The sequence below is a fragment of the Prionailurus bengalensis genome, chromosome B1 (genome assembly GCF_016509475.1).
Source record: "Prionailurus bengalensis isolate Pbe53 chromosome B1, Fcat_Pben_1.1_paternal_pri, whole genome shotgun sequence".
Classification (NCBI taxonomy): Eukaryota; Metazoa; Chordata; class Mammalia; order Carnivora; family Felidae; genus Prionailurus; species Prionailurus bengalensis.
The window spans coordinates 54,391,286-54,410,235 of record NC_057344.1 but is presented as its reverse complement, the minus strand read 5'-3'; the positions used below and the strand labels follow the sequence as shown (position 1 = coordinate 54,410,235).

Below are 18,950 nucleotides of genomic sequence, written 5' to 3'. Positions count from 1 at the left end.
TAAATAACAATTAAAAGTTCCTATTAATTAATTCTAATATACTCAAACAGAAAAAGAATCACACTGAGTTCTAGTAGTCTCCAAAAGTATCACTCTCATGACAGGGATAAGTAAATAAGATGAAGAACATGAAGGTAATTCTTAAATGATAAATAAGTACTAAGAGCTAATATTATTGACAAGTTGCTGGTAGCTGACGTAAGCTTCAGCTTTTGGGAAAAGCCCCTTCTTTCACTAAACTGTTTGTAAATCAGAAAAAGAAAGCATTCTAATCAAAATCTGGAAATAAAACTCTATTAGATTAAGGTACAATTAATAACAACTCAAACTAATGAGAAAGTGATCCATTTGAATACTAATTTAAATCCCCACTTTATAAAAACTACATGTAAATACTGCATTCGCAGTAATATATGTGTGTATATGTATATATTTAAATGACAAACTCCACTTTGGTAAATAAGAAACACTTTTCTCATATTACCTAGATACTCATATGTACATTTATAAATATATTTTGACGGCTCTGAAACAATTTTGAAATACACATTAAGAAAAACCTCGTATCTTAAGAGTAGACAAGCAGAGAAGCAAGCTGGAATTTAAATGGTAGTTTTATTGCCAGCACATGTGTGTACTTAGTCACGTAAGTAAAGTATCTATTCATCACGATATTCAGCCACGACACATGTTTTAATTTAAACATAATTTTGGACACCTAATTATTGTTTAAAATGTCCTAAAAAAAACCATTACACTAAGTATCACCACTGGCACAAAAGTTACTGTATATGCAAAAGACTGTTCATCACATACTAGGAAATGATATTAAAGGCAAATGGTATTACCATTTAAAGCTAGGAGATGTTGGTGTGACCAATACATACATTATGAAGGGCCAGTACTCAGGTGTCAAATATCTATCTACTAGAATCCAGAAGTTCCAAGAGAGGAAGAACCTCACAGTTTACAGCAGTACTTGCCTCCTGACAGTGTAAGTTGTTATGGTTGTACCTCTAGTATAAATGAAACCTACATTCTGGGAAGCACTTAGAGCCACTAAGTATTTAACATTTATTATTTCATTTAATATTCACAGTGACACCACGATATATGTGATATTATTGTCCCCATTTTACGTACGGGGAAACTGGAGTGCAGACATTAAATGATTTGCCAAGGTCAAAGTCATATAACTAGTAACTGGAGAGATACTTAATAAATATTTTTAAAATGAATGAATCTGTACAAGGCCTCTAGCTGGCTTTCAAGAGAAGCTATAAACTTTTAAGGATTACATAATTAAACTGAAGTTAAAAAAGAAAAGAAGATAACCACCACAAAAACCTATGAATTGGATCAAAACTCCAGTATACTTTGAAATGCCTCACATTGTAAACTCTCAAAAGTCAGAGTCACCAGTACAAATAATAAAAAGCAACAGGCACTATGATTCTATAGTTACTTGCTAACAAATGGTCACAAGTGGTTACAATGATCTTATCACTTTTATAATAAAAGCATCTTCAAAAATTTTATGACATGAAAGAAAATGTTATATAACGTTAGGAATACATGTATACTATAGTTTTGGTTCAAACTTTTGCATTTAATGTAGTGTTTCTTTTATACTCCAATATTTCAAAGGATGCTCTACAACTGAAGACATCCAAGAACTGAGGATATATTGTTTTTTAGGTTTCAGATAAAGAATTCATACTGTAGAGTGACATTGGTATTAGCAATTGCTAAATTCAGATAAGACGTGTAGGAGAGACAACTACTTTGGACATTAAGATTGAGAACTTAGATCTAGAAAGTGTTGCCAAATTTTATTGAAACTGTGGACACATCAAATAACAAAGAACATGGAGGTTATTAAGGTTGTCAGGACATGGTAAGGAAGTAACAGGCAAACAGATTTATCTTTGAAATGTTCTTAAAATAGTAACACAATATTGTAAACTTGCCAGGTGTATTTATTTAAATTGGCAACAAAAGTAAAATTCAAACAAAGAAAAATTTTTGCTCATTTTAGCTTTGCACATTTTAAAATTTAAGAGTTTGTAGTATGGGTGCTTTGGTACTAAAATATTCTAACTTTATTCTTTCTTCTGGTTTAAAGGTCCTAGATCAATACATTTTCCACTAATTTTTGTTTACTTTGCCCTTAGATAATTCACACTAAATGAGTTAACAATATCCCCTGTGATAACTATAGAAAACAAAAGCAAAATGCATCAGGTGGTTTGCCTGATGAATAAACTATAGGATACTCTAGGTCTTAATCTCTCTTTCAATTACATTAAGACAAAAGGGGCTGGGAAATTTATTTCCCTATGAAGCTTCTAAAAGGTTTACCCTGAGTCCATGTAGTTCTATGGAGTGATTCTAGAGCACGTACTCCAAGGACTCCTGAAGACAAAGGAATGGGAGGGTAGCCAAGATATGTTATGGTCAGGGCAGGGTATTGACCTGAATGACATAGGATAACGTTACCTTCTTAAATATAACACATGATTGATCAGATTAAAAAGAGATATATTGATACGTACCCATACACATGCCACGTTGCCCGCAAAAAAGTAAATGGCTTCCAGTTCAGTACAACCTGACTAGTCATAATTATCTAGCCAGAGGATAATATTTAGTGTCTGCGAGGCATAGTTTTTCACTTTGACTCTAATGCTAATCAAGGGGAAGGGGTTTTGCCAATCAGCTTGAGTATTTTAGTTGTTTTGGGTAAATCATTCCAATAGAGGAGAAAGCTTTCTAAGCTATATTCAGTGAGGGATGCCTCTCAGTGTCAACTAGCTCCTTTGCTCTGACTAAATTCTCATCAGCAAAATGGGGATAAAATTAATTTGCTAATGAAAATTAGTATTGTTTATTTTTATAAAAAATAATTTGTTCAGGATTACAATATAAAACTCTTAATGAGTCTGGGTGATGATGGCGGTAATGACGATGCAGTGGAATCCTTTGGACTGCAAGCAATAGGAGCCCCAATTCAAAACCGTAAAGGATTTGTTGCCTTGTGTAACAAACAAATTGTAAAGTATTTTGGCTCCACAGTTGTTAGCCTCATGGACCCAATTCTTTCTTCCTAATGTGCTACTAGCACTGTTATTAATAGCCCTCATGGCTGCAAGATGGCTGCTTCCGTTTCCGTTGTTATAGGCTCACATATTAGTGCCAGAGGTATACACATGGACAGGTATGTACACATGCACATAGATACTCCACAGTACTACTTTTTTTTTTTTGTATCTTTTTGAAACGTAAAATTTTCTCTGCACATATTTCCTCCAATTTACAGGCCAGAACTGAATTGCATGGATGCCATGAGAGCCAAGGGAAATAAAATTAACATGATGGTTTTGGAATCATCTGTATTCAACTTCGGAGGCTGAAAATGGATCAATCCTTTCAGCTGGTTCAAATTCTTTACCTAGTGAGTAGCCTAAGTGATGTGATTTCAACCTTCCCCACATAGGGTTAGTGTGATTTTTTTTAAATTACTTTTACAATAGGATATAGCAGTAGTAGAAGGAATTTGAAGACATCTCCTGAGTTCCACTTATATCCTTCTGTTTTCCCCACTTTGTGGGGGAAACTATTTCCCACTGATAATTAGGCTTAATTACTTCAACCACAGAATAATTACTGATCCTCATTTTTGGGGGGGAAGGGTATCTTCTTTGCTCAGTGGCAGGAGGACCTAAAGTGGCAAGAAGGTCGTCTCAGCAACCAATTTGAATTGTTGTGCCTCTTATCAATACTTTTCCTTTGGGTAAGACTTTTAAACCAGTAGAGCCCAGAAATAAGAGAGGCAGAATAACAAATTTTACAAGTGCCTCACTAGTAAAACTAATGTTGCGGATGCGTGGAGACCTAGCCCAAAGCAATCTCAGTCTTTTCCTTGTCTTTAGAATTTCAGCCACGGTTGCTCAGTCATGATTAACTCTAAGCCAATCATGCAATCCCTTCTATTCTGTTCCTAACTGGTCTAGGAATGTTCCCGTGATTCAGTATGTCCATTAGGAATCAACAGAAGTACACTGAAGGCACCTGAAAGGATAGTTTTCTTCCTAAAAAGCGTAAGGAATTTGAAGAGAATTTCTTTGTGCTCTTTGTGGTGAGGATACTTTCATATGGGCATGTTATGTTTTGAGTGGTGGTGGACAACTTTTTATCAAAAGAAGGCAAAAGTAAACACACCTTGAGAGTCCATGATATGATCAGTGTATCATGGAAATAACTCTGGGATAACTGCTCATATCATATATGAATATTTGAATTCAATATGCCTATCAGGTTTGTTGTCCTGTCCTTATTTTCCAAAGTAACATTTTCTTTAACATATTAGATGACAACCAAAATCCAGAACATAGATAAATCTCTCAATCTTTCAAGACACAACTCTCAGTTTTAAGGTTTTTTTTTTTATAATACTATCATACAAAAGAGAACAGATATAGATTCATAGACTTTCAAAAAGAGAGAGGATTACAAGTAAAATAGGTATCAGATTAATTGTCAGTGAACAAGAGGGCATTTCAGTTATTCAAGCTAGGTGTCTATCCGGTTAGGAACACATATTTATTTACACATAGTAAGATTACCAATAATCTATACTAGCATGTACAGAACGAGTCCCCTCAAATGTTATTTTACCAAAAAACCAAACAACAAGAAAAAACTCCAAAAGCCACTATGTCAGATAAATTTGAATAATACTGTATACAAAACTTCCTCTTTCATATTCAAACTGTATATAAATATAATAAAGGCTCTGAAAAGTTATTCTTTAAATAAGCCAGCTAATCATAACATGTCATTTATTAGATTGGGAAACTCTTTTGATTATCTATTATCCCGTGGAACAATTATTCCAAAGAATACATTCGGGAAATGCTTATCTGTACATTCTGATGACACCAATTTCTGATAGGGTTTTCTATCCTTAGGAATAAAAATAGTTTTCATCATTGTTGCTATGCTATGAAGTAATGGTAATGAGCATTTTGTTGCTGTATATTAGAGCAAAAACTAAGATTTAACATCTGAGTACAAACTTCTGAGTTCCTTTTTATAATGGAGAACTACAATTTCCTGTTTATATTTTAGCTGGACAAACAACAAAAAGAATCATTATCTTTAAAATAAACTGCTTATGCATTTCCCTCTAAAATGCGTACACAGGTCAAATTTAAAATATTTCTTCTCATAAGAAGAGAAGAAACTCTATCTATCCCACATCACTAATAACTATGCATAAAATTGTATGCTTGTGGGCCATCCTTTATGAACACAAAGAAAATGTGCTATTGTATAGTTACAAAAAAGACTACTTTTCCCTGACCCCAATGAGAATATAAAAGACTTTTTAAAAACATGCTTACACAAGCAAAAATAAAAACTATAATATCTTGAAATTAAATCATGTTTGCTAAGAAAATGTCTCATACTAAATGGAGCTCAAGGAATATAGCTAATTGGGGGATAAGAAAAAATTACTTTATTATAATACTGCTAGCAGAATAAAATCAACACACGTAACTTGTACATGCAGGGGGAAAACAGCCTAACATAATGGATGGTTTTCAGCACATTCCTTTACTAGAATGTGGTCACCTGCCACAAAGTACACAAGCTCATGCACAAGATCAAGACTTTACATACAGCTGAGATCACAACGTCATGCAGATAACAGCAGCGTGCTAGATAATCGTACCACAAACTGTGCAGATGTTCTCCCCCACCCCATGAGCCACTGCCAGCAGTTGCTGTGGAGTTTGGTTACCCATATCCGTGACATGAACGATGTCCTTTGGAGAATCTTGTTCCCTGTGGCTGTAAGTATTCTTATTTTTATAATATTTTAATGATGCTTGCTATCAAAATGATAAGTACAGAACTAGAAATTATGGAAAAGTAGAGTTTTTATAACACTGAATAATTACACACATCATATCTCAGGTACTAACAATAAACAACACATATTTAAACATATCATCAAAACTAATTTACTTCTCAGGCTTAAATGAACCCAAAATAACACATTTCATGACAGTGCTCCAATGAGGGCAGAAAAAAACATCCAGAAAGTACTTTCTGATTTCTAGCACTCAAAAAACTTGGCAAGAGTCATTCTAAGACCTGGCTAAAAGTATGACTCATACAGATAATTCTATATAAAAATATCTATTAGGATAACTCTTTGAATTACATGATTCCAATTCTGAAGGCTTGACTCAGATAAACAACCAAGTTGATATTGTGTATATTAGTCAATGAAATAAAGTAAAGATTATAGTCATTAAAATACTTTCCCTCATTTCTCTGTATCTACAAGTATATTTCAATGTCCTTCTTTGTCTATTTACAACCTGGGTGCATTCTGATAAAGATGGGATTCATTTTGCTATCAGGCAACACATGCTAAGTTACTGATGTTCATAAAAGCATAGAGTCAGAATTCTGGAACCATGAGTCACTCTGAAAGGTTCAGCTCTATGCCTCCTGGCACTATGTGCCCCTTTCAGAATAGTGAATTCAATACTTCTGGAATGCTCCAGGATATCAGGCAAGGGAATGAAGAAAAAGAAAATACAGCCAACTCTCAATAATAATGGAAGGTAGGATGGATAAGTAAAATCTGAAGATCTAAAATCTTATTTTACCTAATAACTTCAATCCCCTCTCTTAGTAAACATTCGACTTAAAAAATTTTTTTTAAGTTTTGGGAGATAAAAAGAGGTCTTTTAATTTTACCCTATTTCCTCTGCCCACCCCTCCAAACACAGTAGAGGAGGTGTAACAAGAACTCTGTAGTCTGATATATGTAGCTGCAAAGATGGAAACATATTTTGACATCTAGTTTTTCCAATTTAGATATTTAAAACTATCGATATCATATTCTACTATATGAGGGCCTATCTATGGTTTAATCTTTGCATAAAAATGATGGTTTATAATTTGTTTTAAAAATTGATACTCCTTTAGCAAGGCATGACTACTTACCATAATCAACATCAGCAGTTACATCCAACTTTTCTGACTTTGTAAATCTAAAACTCAGTACTTACCAAGTTATATTTCCCTTAGAATGTAACATTTGCAAGTGATATGAATTGGAGATGACAGTTTTACTCATTATCAGCATAATTCATGACAGGAACCAGAATGCCTTGATAAATTGGACATAAAAGGCTGGCGCTGGTGTTAGCTGCCTTTCGTCATCCTTATGTACTATTCTGCCTCAGTTCTCCAGCAATCATCATTAGATTAAACTTAAGGGATTAATGAAAAATGTGTATCTTATTATAAAGTTCGTCATAAGAACGATTTTAGTTAGCTACAAGTAATGTCTAATTTGAACAAACAAGAATAATGAAGTCTCTGAAACTATGACATTCTTCAAACATGTCAGTATAGAAGAATCTCTCGTACACAGTAGCTATGCCATAGAGCACGATCAAAAAGTGACAGGCTTACTATTGCTATATTTTTAGATGGAGGAGAACTTGGATTCGACCAAAAATAAAGTAAAAACATGTATTTTATGATAAAGTGCATCAGAACAAAATTGCAATTAAGGGCCAAGTTACAAAACCTAAATTTATGACAGTTTAGTTTATCCATTCATTTGCCTTCTAAATTAAGAGTCCTCTATTCACTGAAAGTCGAAACAAACAGTAGTGAGAACAAATTTCTTAATTTCAATATTTATATCAGGCTTTATAATACATATGTTTTGTTATATTTGTGGTGCTAAGACATAACTGATAATGTATGCATGGTGTTATATTTTTTACTTGTGTACAAGAAAAATTTAAGAAATCGTTTGTAATAAGTGAAAATCAATTTAATATTAAAAATGTCATTTGCATTGGGGCACCTGGGTGGCTTGGTCGGTTGAGCATCCCATTCTTGATTTTGACTCAGGTCATGATCTCACGGTTTGGTTCATGAGATTGAGTTCTATGTCGGGCTCTGCACTTAGAGCGTGGAGCCTGCTTGGTATTCTCTATCCCCTCTTCTCTCAGCCCCTCCCCTGCTCTCTTTCTCTCTCTCAAAATAAACTTTAAAAACATGTCATTTGTATTATGATAAGCACATTTATAAAATCAGTATTTTTGTCCAATATTAAAATATTGTGCACGGGGGAGAAACATTTTTCTAATTCTAACATAGCAAAAGTTAAGATATTTTTAAAAATATTTTGCTGTGGGGCACCTGGGCAGCTCAGTTGGTTAAGCGTCTGACTCGGATTCAGGTCAGGTCATGTTATCATGGTGTCATGGGTTCGAGCCCTGTGTCAGGCTCTGCACTGGCAGCATGACACCTGCTTGGGATTCTCTCTCATTTCCCCTCTCTCTGGCCCTCCTCCACTTGTGCTGTCTCTGCTTCTCTCAAAATAAATAAACTTAAAAAAAATTTTTTTTAAGTGTATAAAAAGTATTTGGCTACATGATTTAAATAGTTCTTCATACCCCTACAAGAGATGAAAAAAAGTTGGTTTTTGAAAATTTAAATTAATATCACTGCCAGTTATTTTATTCCACAGAAAATAAGTCACCTAGAAGCAGTAGTTCTGAGTGCTGTGTAATTTCCATTATATTTCTTTTTTTTTTTTTAATGTTTATTTATTTATTTATTTTTTTTTTTTTAATTTTTTTTTTCAACGTTTATTTATTTTTGGGACAGAGAGAAACAGAGCATGAACGGGGGAGGGGCAGAGAGAGAGGGAGACACAGAATTTGAAACAGGCTCCAGGCTCTGAGCCATCAGCCCGGAGCCCGACGCGGGGCTCGAACCCGCAGACCGTGAGATCGTGACCTGGCTGAAGTCGGACGCTTAACCGACTGCGCCACCCAGGCGCCCCAATGTTTATTTATTTTGAGAGAAAGAGGGAGAGTGCCAACATGGGGAGAGGCAGAGAGAGATGGAGAGAGAGAGAACCCCAAGCAGGCTTTGCACTGTCAGTACAGAGCCCAATGCGGAGCTCAATCTCACAACTGTTGAGATGATGACCTGAGCCGAAATCAAGAGTCGGATGTTTAACCAACTGAGAGGCCTAGGAGCCCCTCCATTATATTTCTAAGAATAAGTCTAATAGACATGTAAACATTTCTGAGAAAAAAAAAATTTCTGAGAATTTGAAATTTTCTAGGATGATAGTAAAATGAAAGTAGGGGAAAAAAATCAGAGAAAGCACTGTTTTCACATTTTGATCATTCTAATATATTATAATAAGAGGTAATTAGTTTTGAATATTCAATGACCTGTTACTTTACTTGCAAGTTTATTATATTATATTGCAGCAAAGCTGAGACAAGGTGGTAATCAAGTTCAACTATTATAAATATTCAAGTTCTCCACTTACCTCCTCTGGGTTGGCATTAAAGGTGAGGCTGCCTTCATCCAACTGCATATACAATTTTCTGAAAGAAAATCCTAGAGGTGGGTTCTTATTATATATGGAACAGTGACCCCATGTGGATTTACACAACCTATAAGATGAAATCAGATGAGAAAACATTACTATACAAGTTAAATATGTATATACACGCTATAAAAGTAACATACAATAAAATTGTAATTTATAGCTCTAATGTTGAAAATGTTAACTTCTGTACTTGTTTGTTTGCCTATAGAGTATGATTGACAAATGCCTTCAATGTGGCAATTCTGATAAAGATTCTGAGTTATAAAGATTAATATTCATGAGTTTTATCTGAAGTTAAATATAACCTATTACTAATAATAGCAATGACAGATATTTATTTATAACATTTACAGAGTGCTTAGTAGATGCCAGGCACTATTTAAAACATTGAAATAGTATTAACTTGCTTAATCTTTACAACAATGCTATGATGTTGGTTTTAAAGATAAAGAAACACAGACACAGTAAGAGATTAAAAAGTCGATTTGAATCCAAGGAGTTTTACTCCAGAGTTAGCAATCTTAATCAAAACAACTAAACAGGATTAAGTTGCTATGTCTCCGTTACAAAGTAAAATTGTGTGGGGGTAAAGATTGCTAGGTAGGGAGAGAACCTTTTTTTTTTTTTTTTAACAATACATATAGTGATAGCAGGCAAACTAAACATAGAAATTATAATGCTATAGCTTCAGAACAGACATAGTTGTGTGTGTCATTAAGCTTAGCTGCTTAAGATCCTGCTTCAAAATACTATTTCTTTACTATCACAATAACACATGATTGTTTAAAAATTCTCTGAAACCTAAAATGCAAATAGTTCATCTCAAAACACACTATTTTTGAGGACTGGGATAGTTGTGTCCAACTCTGTGCAAAGATTAGCTACTAGTTATTTTAAAGCTAAAGTTTTATATAATTACAACGCCCAGACATTCTGGATATATGCCATAGATCATGAAATCTAAGTGCATTACTCTAGAGACACACAGAATACTGAAATTCTATTTTAGTGCACTTTTAATGACTCTCTCAAAATTATCGGATTTTGTGTGCTCAAAAACACCTACTTTTAGTAACAGACATTAAACTACTTTCATTTTCTGACATTCAATTGATTTTTGGCTCAAACTTCTTGTCACACACATATAATGTACAAGTTAAAAAGAAAGTTACTGTTTCAACCTGTAACATCAAAATTGCGAGGATAGTGGGTAAAATACGCAATTTAATATGAGAATAACTTCTTAATAGGTCATTTATATCCTTGCATTATTTTTAGCAACCAAACGTAGTCACCGATTCTAAAATAGTGAATTTAGGAACTTCAGAAGATTATCAATATTTTTGCAGCTTCTTTAATCCTCTAGCTTTTGACCTTTATTACTGAGCTATGCAACAGAACCTTTCAATATTAAGTATTCCACACATCCAAAGGTAAAATAAAATTAAGGTAGCCTTTAATTTAAAATTGAAGCAATTTATCACTAAGAAACAAAAATCCAAGTGTCATAAAAACAGGCATAACAATGTGGTAAGAATAAAGGAAGCACTTCTTCCAGAAAAAGAACACCAGATTTAAATCCCAGATGAAGAATACATTCTGATTGAATTCAGATCAGCTTAGAAATAAGCTTTTTTTTTTTTTTCAAAGTTCATATACAGAATTACAAATTAAGCTTGCTAGGAATACTAAAATGCAGAAAAGAAATTTTAAATAAATAATGAGCCAGTTTTAAAGTATTTTTATTTGTTCTTTTGCCAGTTAGGGAATTAATAACTATAATTTAAACACTACAAATTAATAGGATTTCCTCTTATGTCCACAGTACCTAAACTATAACACGACGATGAGAGAATAAGATGATGCTGATGATTTTTATCTATGTAGAGGCTGAGAAATTATATAATACTGTAATTTTGTAGCATGAGAAAGCCTCAATTAGAAATGCCATTGTTGGTAATGCCTTTTTATTAAAGTTTGACTATTTGGATAATTTATTAATTCTCTCATTAGATTTTCGTTTTCATTTAGAAATTATTTATAGTCACAAAAAGACCTTTGCTTTCAGATATGTTTTACATAATTAAAGTCCCATTAAAAAATGAGACTTAAAAAAAGAAAAAAAGAAAAGAATGAGACGTAAATGAACCTTTGTAAAGAATGCTAGAAAGCTCAATAGCCAATGATTCTTTTAGGTTTGGGTCTTTCACACCCAAGTATATGATGCTATGTAAGGAGTAATGACAGTTCCATAAAACAGATTCTACTCCAAACATTCTTAAATTTATAGGTTAAATTTAAACTGATATAATCACTGCTATAATTTCTATCATCTACCCTCACTTCAGCAAGGAGATTATCTCCTTGCCTTCTACTATCTGACTACTTCATTGATGAAATATTGGTTAGAAAAAATAAAAAGTAGATGAAACATTTAAAGTTCATGTTAACGGGCACCTATGATAGAGGAAATACGTAAATAAGTAAACACACAATCTTCATACGGGAAGCACAAACTATACCAGGGACGTAAACACTCTAAATTTTGGATTATAAATTCTCACTTAATTTGTAAGTTTTAGATTTTTTAATTTTTAAGGTAATCTCTACATCCACTTACAACCCCGAGATTTTCAAAATTTCTATTTACCCATGGGGTTTTTTTTCTTTAAAAGAAATTTTTTTGTGTTTCTTTTTGAGAGTGAGAGAGACAGAGCATGAGCAGGGGAGGGGCAGAGAGAGGGAGACAGATTTTGAAGCAGGCTCCAGGCTCTGAGCTGTCAGCACAGAGCCCGACACGGGGCATGCGCTACTGACTGAGCCAGTAGGGCACCCCAACAGCTTGTATTTTTAGATTAAACTGATCATTTCTGATTTACAATAACTGCCACCTCCTGACTGGTTACTTCTAACTGTAAAATTTTCTTTTAAACTGTCCTTTTCCCACTACCAAACCTGACTGTGATGATAACTCCATGTCTTTCCAGATTTTAATAAAGGGCCAAACTACAAACCAGGTTTAAAAGAAATACTTCATAATGCATATACATCCATTACAAAGAGAACATGCAAGCACGGTTGTGTTTAGAGATGCCTGAATCGAATATGTCAGGTTGAACTCACCCTTGCCAGAGAAGTTCATCATTTGCAAGGTCCTGCCAAACACATGAAGCTAAGCAGAGGTCAGTCGCATTCAGGTAGGACAAGATGGTAAAGCTTAGCTCGGGGGGCAACATTTCCAAATTAATGAATCCTTCCTGTTCTTTAGATTTCCGTGCCTTCAAGAGGTGATATATATCGATGCCTCCTTGGACCTGTTTCCGATGACTGGTGTTAGAAATGCTGCTGGCAGCCATCCTCCTGCTCTGCTCTCTGCTGAGGTAGCCTTGCTCACTGTAACCTTCGTGCTGTAGCTGCTGGTTTCTGGCCACTCTCCACAGCCCCTGACCCATCTGCAAGCCTGGGAGAAAGCCAGAATGTATTAAGAAGGTTAACTCTGACCCGAAGCACTAATTTACCAGAATTAACCTTCCTCATTAAAGCATGTTAAAAGGAGTAGTAGATTACAAAGAAGAGCTGGAACCTCCTAAGTGCAAAACTTCGACAGAGAAAGTTGCAGAAATATTTGATTTGATATCAAATCACCTTTATCCCAGTTTGCTAGCTGCTTTTAAAGTCCACAGGTGACATAATCATTTTTCACATGGTGAGATTTAAAAGTTACTGATGTCCTAAAGACTCTTACAAATTATAATTATGTGGACTTATGGGCCAGTATTAAATGCAGCTCTGATCAGAGCACAGGACTTTAGTTAAAAGGCCTCTAGACCCTGCTTTTTATCACAACTCGGGCTAAGCTAAGCTAGCCCCTTTTAACCAAACTCCCAGATGCATAACAGCTGTGAAACAGGCTTTTCCTTTAATTCTTGCCAGTCTACACTTAAGTTGTAGACTGTAATAAAATGTAACATAGGCCCTGAAGTCTAATTCAGAAACCTTATAAATTAGACACCTAGAACTCCGTGATAAATAGCTTAGTAATGACTATTTGGTTTTGTTGTTTCTTTAAATAAAAATCAGAATTTAAACTGATTTTCCAGTTCTTCTCCAGACAGACCCATGGATTCCTCAGAGGCACCTGGAAAAAGGTAGGAGAAGAAGAAGATGTGTCCCGGGCCTCCTCTACCTTCACTTGACCTCCAAACCAGAGCGGCTCTACATTTATCTGTTAGAAATATTGGACTGCCACTATACAAATATTAGGAAACTACTGGCTTTGGCTTCCTATTTGATCTTGGCTTTAAAATAAGTAACTTCTCCCAGGCTAATAAATCTATTGAGAAAAATGAAATCAGGAAGAGCTTTTAACTAACACAGATATTCCATCATCTCTTTTCCAAAATATTCTTGTTCTACAAACCCAAGTTGACTGCTAATATATGTGTATGTGCATGCAATTTAAAAATTGGGAGAAAAAACTATTTTTCATATAAAGTCATTAAAGTAACTTTCATAGCATCATGTAACCTTAAAATAGTTTTAATGAGCTGTTTACAATGAGAATTAACAGAAAAAGAAAGAAAAACACCATGGGTGAATAGAAATTTTGAAAATTCTTAGGAATTTGAAAATTGAATAGAATTTCAAAGAATGTCAAAGATATTTTTTCAGGATTTAAAGAGGCATGATCCACATTTATGTTTACTGAGTTATTGGCTATTATTTAGATAATGGACACTGTAATAGGTTACTCATTGATCAAAACAGAAAAACAGTCCAGGATAATTTTTCACTCTTCCTCCTTACAGTTGACTGCTTGCAACCCCAACAGCTTAAGGTATAAAGGAATGAGGGGTACAAAGAGAAGGAACATATTAATAATTTTCAAACGTGGGGAGATTTATTTACAAAGAAACCACAAAAAATAATCTTTTATCCCCATAACACATACGACAATAACGGTTGGTGATTAGAATATAATAATTAAATTTGTATTTTTTTAATTTTTTTTTTTTTTTTTTACATTTACTTATTTTCTGAGAGACACAGAGAGACAGAGCACAGGTTGGGGAGGGGCAGAGAGAGAAGGAGACACAGAGTCCAAAGCAGGCTCCAGGCTCCGCCGTCAGTACAGAGCCCAATGCGGGGCTTGAACCCACAAACCGCAAGACCATGACCTGAGCCGAAGTCAGACACCCAACCGAGTCACCCACGCACCCCAAATTTGTATTTTTTATATAGGCTCTTAAGAGATTGAACAGACAAGCTCCAGAGCTGCAGAAAATATTTACAAAACACTTATCTAACAAAGTACTGGTATACAAAGAACTTTAAAGTCAACAATAAGAAAACAGCCCATGTAAAAATTTGCAAAAAATCTCAACAGATACCTCACCAAAAAAAAGATATATAGATAGCAAATAAGCATATAAAAAGACACTCCACATGTTATTCTACAATCTCAAACCAAAACAATGAGATAGTAAATACCATACATATTAGAATACTTGAAATCCAAAACACTGACAACACCAAATGCAGGCAAAGATGTGGGAATGCAAAATGGGACAGTCACTTTGGCAGTTTCTTACAAAACATGCTTTTACCATATGACCCAGCATTTGTGATCCTTGGTATTCACCCAAATATGTTGAAAATTTCTGTACACATAAAAACCTTCACACAAATGTCTATAACATCTGTACTCACAATTATCAAAACTTGTAAGCAACCAAGGTGAGTGCATAAACTGTGGTACATCCATACACTGAAATGTTTAGGACTAAAAGAAATGAACTACGAAGCCATAAAAAGACAGGGAGGAAACTTAAATGCATATCACTAAGTGGAAGAAAATGATCTGAAAAGGCTACATAATGTACGATTCCAATAATTTGACATTCTGGAAAAGGCAAACTACAGAGAATAAATATGATTAACACAGAAAAATAAAGAATATCAACAAAATTTGTAAGGAATTTTAATTTTGGTTAATGTTTAAGTACGCCATGCCATAGAACAACGTAAGCATAACTTAATTTTGACAACCATAACACTTCAAAATGTTCAAATGTTTCAAAATGATTCAAAATCATAAAAAAAGGTATTTTATTTCCATCATGGCTATTTCTGTTTATCTTAGCAAGAAAATATCTAAAATCATGTTGCCTGCCAAGGTCATTTAGCATATCTTATCCTTTCTGATGATTACTTATATTTATTTTTCTCTTTTGCTTTTGTACCACTAAACAAATAATACAACATGGTAACTACAATGTTTGAAATCTCAAGATTTAAGGCATTTAATACCAATTTCTGTGTATTTTCCCTACAGCATCTTTCTGGTTAAGCAGCTGTTAAGCAGCTGTTGTTAGTCTCAGGGATGTTGCTAGGGAACACAGAATCAGGGTGATTTCCCTAGGCTCTGGACTTTAATGGGGATCGCTTAAATTGAGCACTGGATAATGTGATTCAGAAAGCATCCGGCAGGTAGAAAGAGGTAAAGCTAGCAGCTGGCTCTTGGGTTGGGGGTGGAAATTTGAGGCTCATATAAGCATAATTCAGACAAAGGAAACTGCATTTTCTATTCTCCTACTGAATAATGCCACAAATTGCCCTCTTGGAATGTCCCTTTCTTTTAGGGGCAGTTCTTGATACTGGGAAAGAACATAAAACGATAAACCACTTGGGGAAGATTCATATCATAAATTTATGCTTTGGAGAAAGGAAAGGGTGTTTATAGAGTTTCATCTCCATTCCCCATCTTCCTTAGGATAACAGAGATGTGGAATGTGGGTGGACTGTCAGAAAAGTGCTAAAACTCTCAAAACAACACGATATCCATTGCAGAAGCTGTGAACTGAGTCATGGAGGGAACACAATGTTGTGGACTCTGAAACTGAACAGACCTGAGTTTAAAATCTGGACTCCACTAGTTATTACTTACAGAGGACCTTGGGGGAATATACTTGACTATTCTAAGCTTTAGCTTCTTTATATGTATGTGATCATTTGCATATTACATAATAGTAATATCTATAGTTCAAAAGATCATTGTATTGAATGAGATAATGCTTATAAAGTTCATTCCACAGCTAATAATCAAGAAAATATCAGCTATCAGTTTGTTGTGAAAAGATTTTCATAAAGTGAAATTGATGAGCACTTTGGCAAAACTTATTTAATGGCACTTCAGTTGTCCAGATGTTATGCCTGCTTAATAAACTCATTTGTTCATGCTGATGCACACTATTCTTCATCTCTTTTAGTTACTTCATATTTCGGCCATGGTTATTCTTTCCCTCATAAATGCAGTTGTTTATATTGATGACCAAACCAACCAACCAACCAACCAACCAACCAACCAAGTAAACCCAAACCTGAAAAACAAAGAAGACTGTGTTGTGTCCACTAAACAATTTCAAACCTCGGCATGCCTTATGATAGTGCCACTAGCAAGGCCTGAAACAGGTCCTTGTGTTATTACTAGTAATCTGTCAACATTTGGTGCTAAAAGAGATATAAAATATGACAGTTTCATGCTGGGGTCTTACATGATGTCAAATTCCTGAAAATAGTTATCTGGACTGACTTCAAAGTACAAAATATTCAGATTTGTCTTAAAGTTTTCATAAATGTTAGTATAAAGATTTTCACAATTTAAAAACAGCATCATAAAAGATATAATACTCTGTCATTTGTGCCAATTCAGTCTAAGAAACATCAAGCTGCATAGTGGAATCACTGAATATACAAAGAGTTTAAAATTGAAAAAAAATAACCACCAAAGAAGTCTGTGTATTTGAAATAAATAGTTTGGGTATAAATATAGATTTTGTGATGAAATCACTGCTGATAATTTTATTCTCTCAAAACAGGTTGAGAAATATAGATACTTACTCCTAGGAAACAGTACTCTTAAGAGCATAGTTAGTCTATTCTATGCACAAATAAAAGAAATATGGTCAATTCTTGTAATTTGTGGTAGTTTGGTGGGATAAAGTCACTGCATACAGTGAATTAGCAAATACTAAACCATTGTTCCTAGCAGATATATGCCGTTAGGTTACTACAGCCTCTGGCTGCATTTTTGCCAACTGATGAATACATAATCTTGCTTTATGCATGTTTCTGTTTAAAGACATCCTGTTTAATATACATTGTTGATTCACTAAGATTGAACTCACCAAACCTGATCAGAGCTCATCTAACACAGGCATTTTCTCTATAAAGCACCATCACAGCCTTTTTACAGTTAGGAACACTACCCAGCACGTGAGTAGCAATTATGGGGGGCATTTTCAACAGTGAAATCATCAACACAAAAGGACAAAAATGTACAAATGTGCCACTATACAGAGCACAAAAAGGACACTTGTTTATAGTATCAGAGCTACAACAAGAAAGCAGAGCATTGCCTTAATTTAACCTTAGCTGGGAACAGCACCTCACAGATGCAAATTTTCTACAGGTCTGTACCTGTCTGAGAATGACTGTGACAGTGCCAGGAGTCCTGATTTGGGGGATCAAAAAATAAATTTTAGCGAGTAGGAGAAATCACAAATACAAAATCTGCAAGTTAGGAAATTGACTGTAATACTGTTGAAGAGGTCCCATGCCTTTTCCTCCAGATTTGAATTTATTTTCTTTAAAGTTTATCATGTTCAGGAGACTTAGAAGATTTTTTCTAAGGACCTTCAAAATGAAACCAAAGATATTTTCTCTTGGTCTCCAAAGGTAGAAACAGTGCTTCATTATTTACCATCTGATGGAAATAAAAATGCCATAATTATATAGGTTACAGGAGAAATTATACTGATAAAAATTCCATACAAGATTTCAAAATTGAAGTTCTTCCTTTTAGAAAAGAGAAACAATTATAGGAAAAAAAAATCAAGCTAAATCGGATGCTATAGTGTCTTAATTTTCAGAATGATAATAAAATTGACACTTAAAGGCAGAGATTTAGATACTATTTAGTAAGTGTGAATTTACATTTTACAGAAAATGGTCAAGGCAAAATAAAATAAATCCCAGAACTCCTTTTTAAATTGGATGAAGACTCTCAAATGAAGCAATGGCCAAACATGCAAATGGATATTATTCAAGAATCTCATTTTTCCTGAAATTATGCAAACATCGCTATCAATTTAATTAATCTTGATTATTTTTTTTTCAACGTTTATTTATTTTTGGGACAGAGAGAGACAGAGCATGAACGGGGGAGGGGCAGAGAGAGGGAGACACAGAATCGGAAACAGGCTCCAGGCTCTGAGCCATCAGCCCAGAGCCCGACGCGGGGCTCGAACTCACGGACCGCGAGATCGTGACCTGGCTGAAGTCGGAAGCTTAACCGACTGCGCCACCCAGGCGCCCCTATCTTGATTATTTTAATACAGTGGTCAAGTAATGCTCCTTACATTTCAGAGCTATTACATACAGTTTTCAAGTAAGGGCCAAAGATTTATGTTCAATTCTCCACTATTTGCAGATGAAC

General features: G+C 34.5%; 1 protein-coding gene across 1 annotated transcript in view; it reads right to left on the bottom strand.

Annotated features, from left to right (window-relative positions):
- FBXO8 (F-box protein 8) overlaps positions 1-18,950 on the bottom strand; it is a 46,914-nt gene that overhangs the window by 14,349 nt on the left and 13,615 nt on the right. Inside the window, exons 2-3 of the mRNA XM_043565471.1 lie at positions 12,578-12,914; positions 9,392-9,518 (exon numbers count right to left, since the gene is read on the bottom strand). Coding sequence (XP_043421406.1) covers positions 9,392-9,518; positions 12,578-12,906 — 456 coding nt within the window. The 5' untranslated portion in view covers positions 12,907-12,914. The remainder of the gene's footprint in view (positions 1-9,391; positions 9,519-12,577; positions 12,915-18,950) is intronic.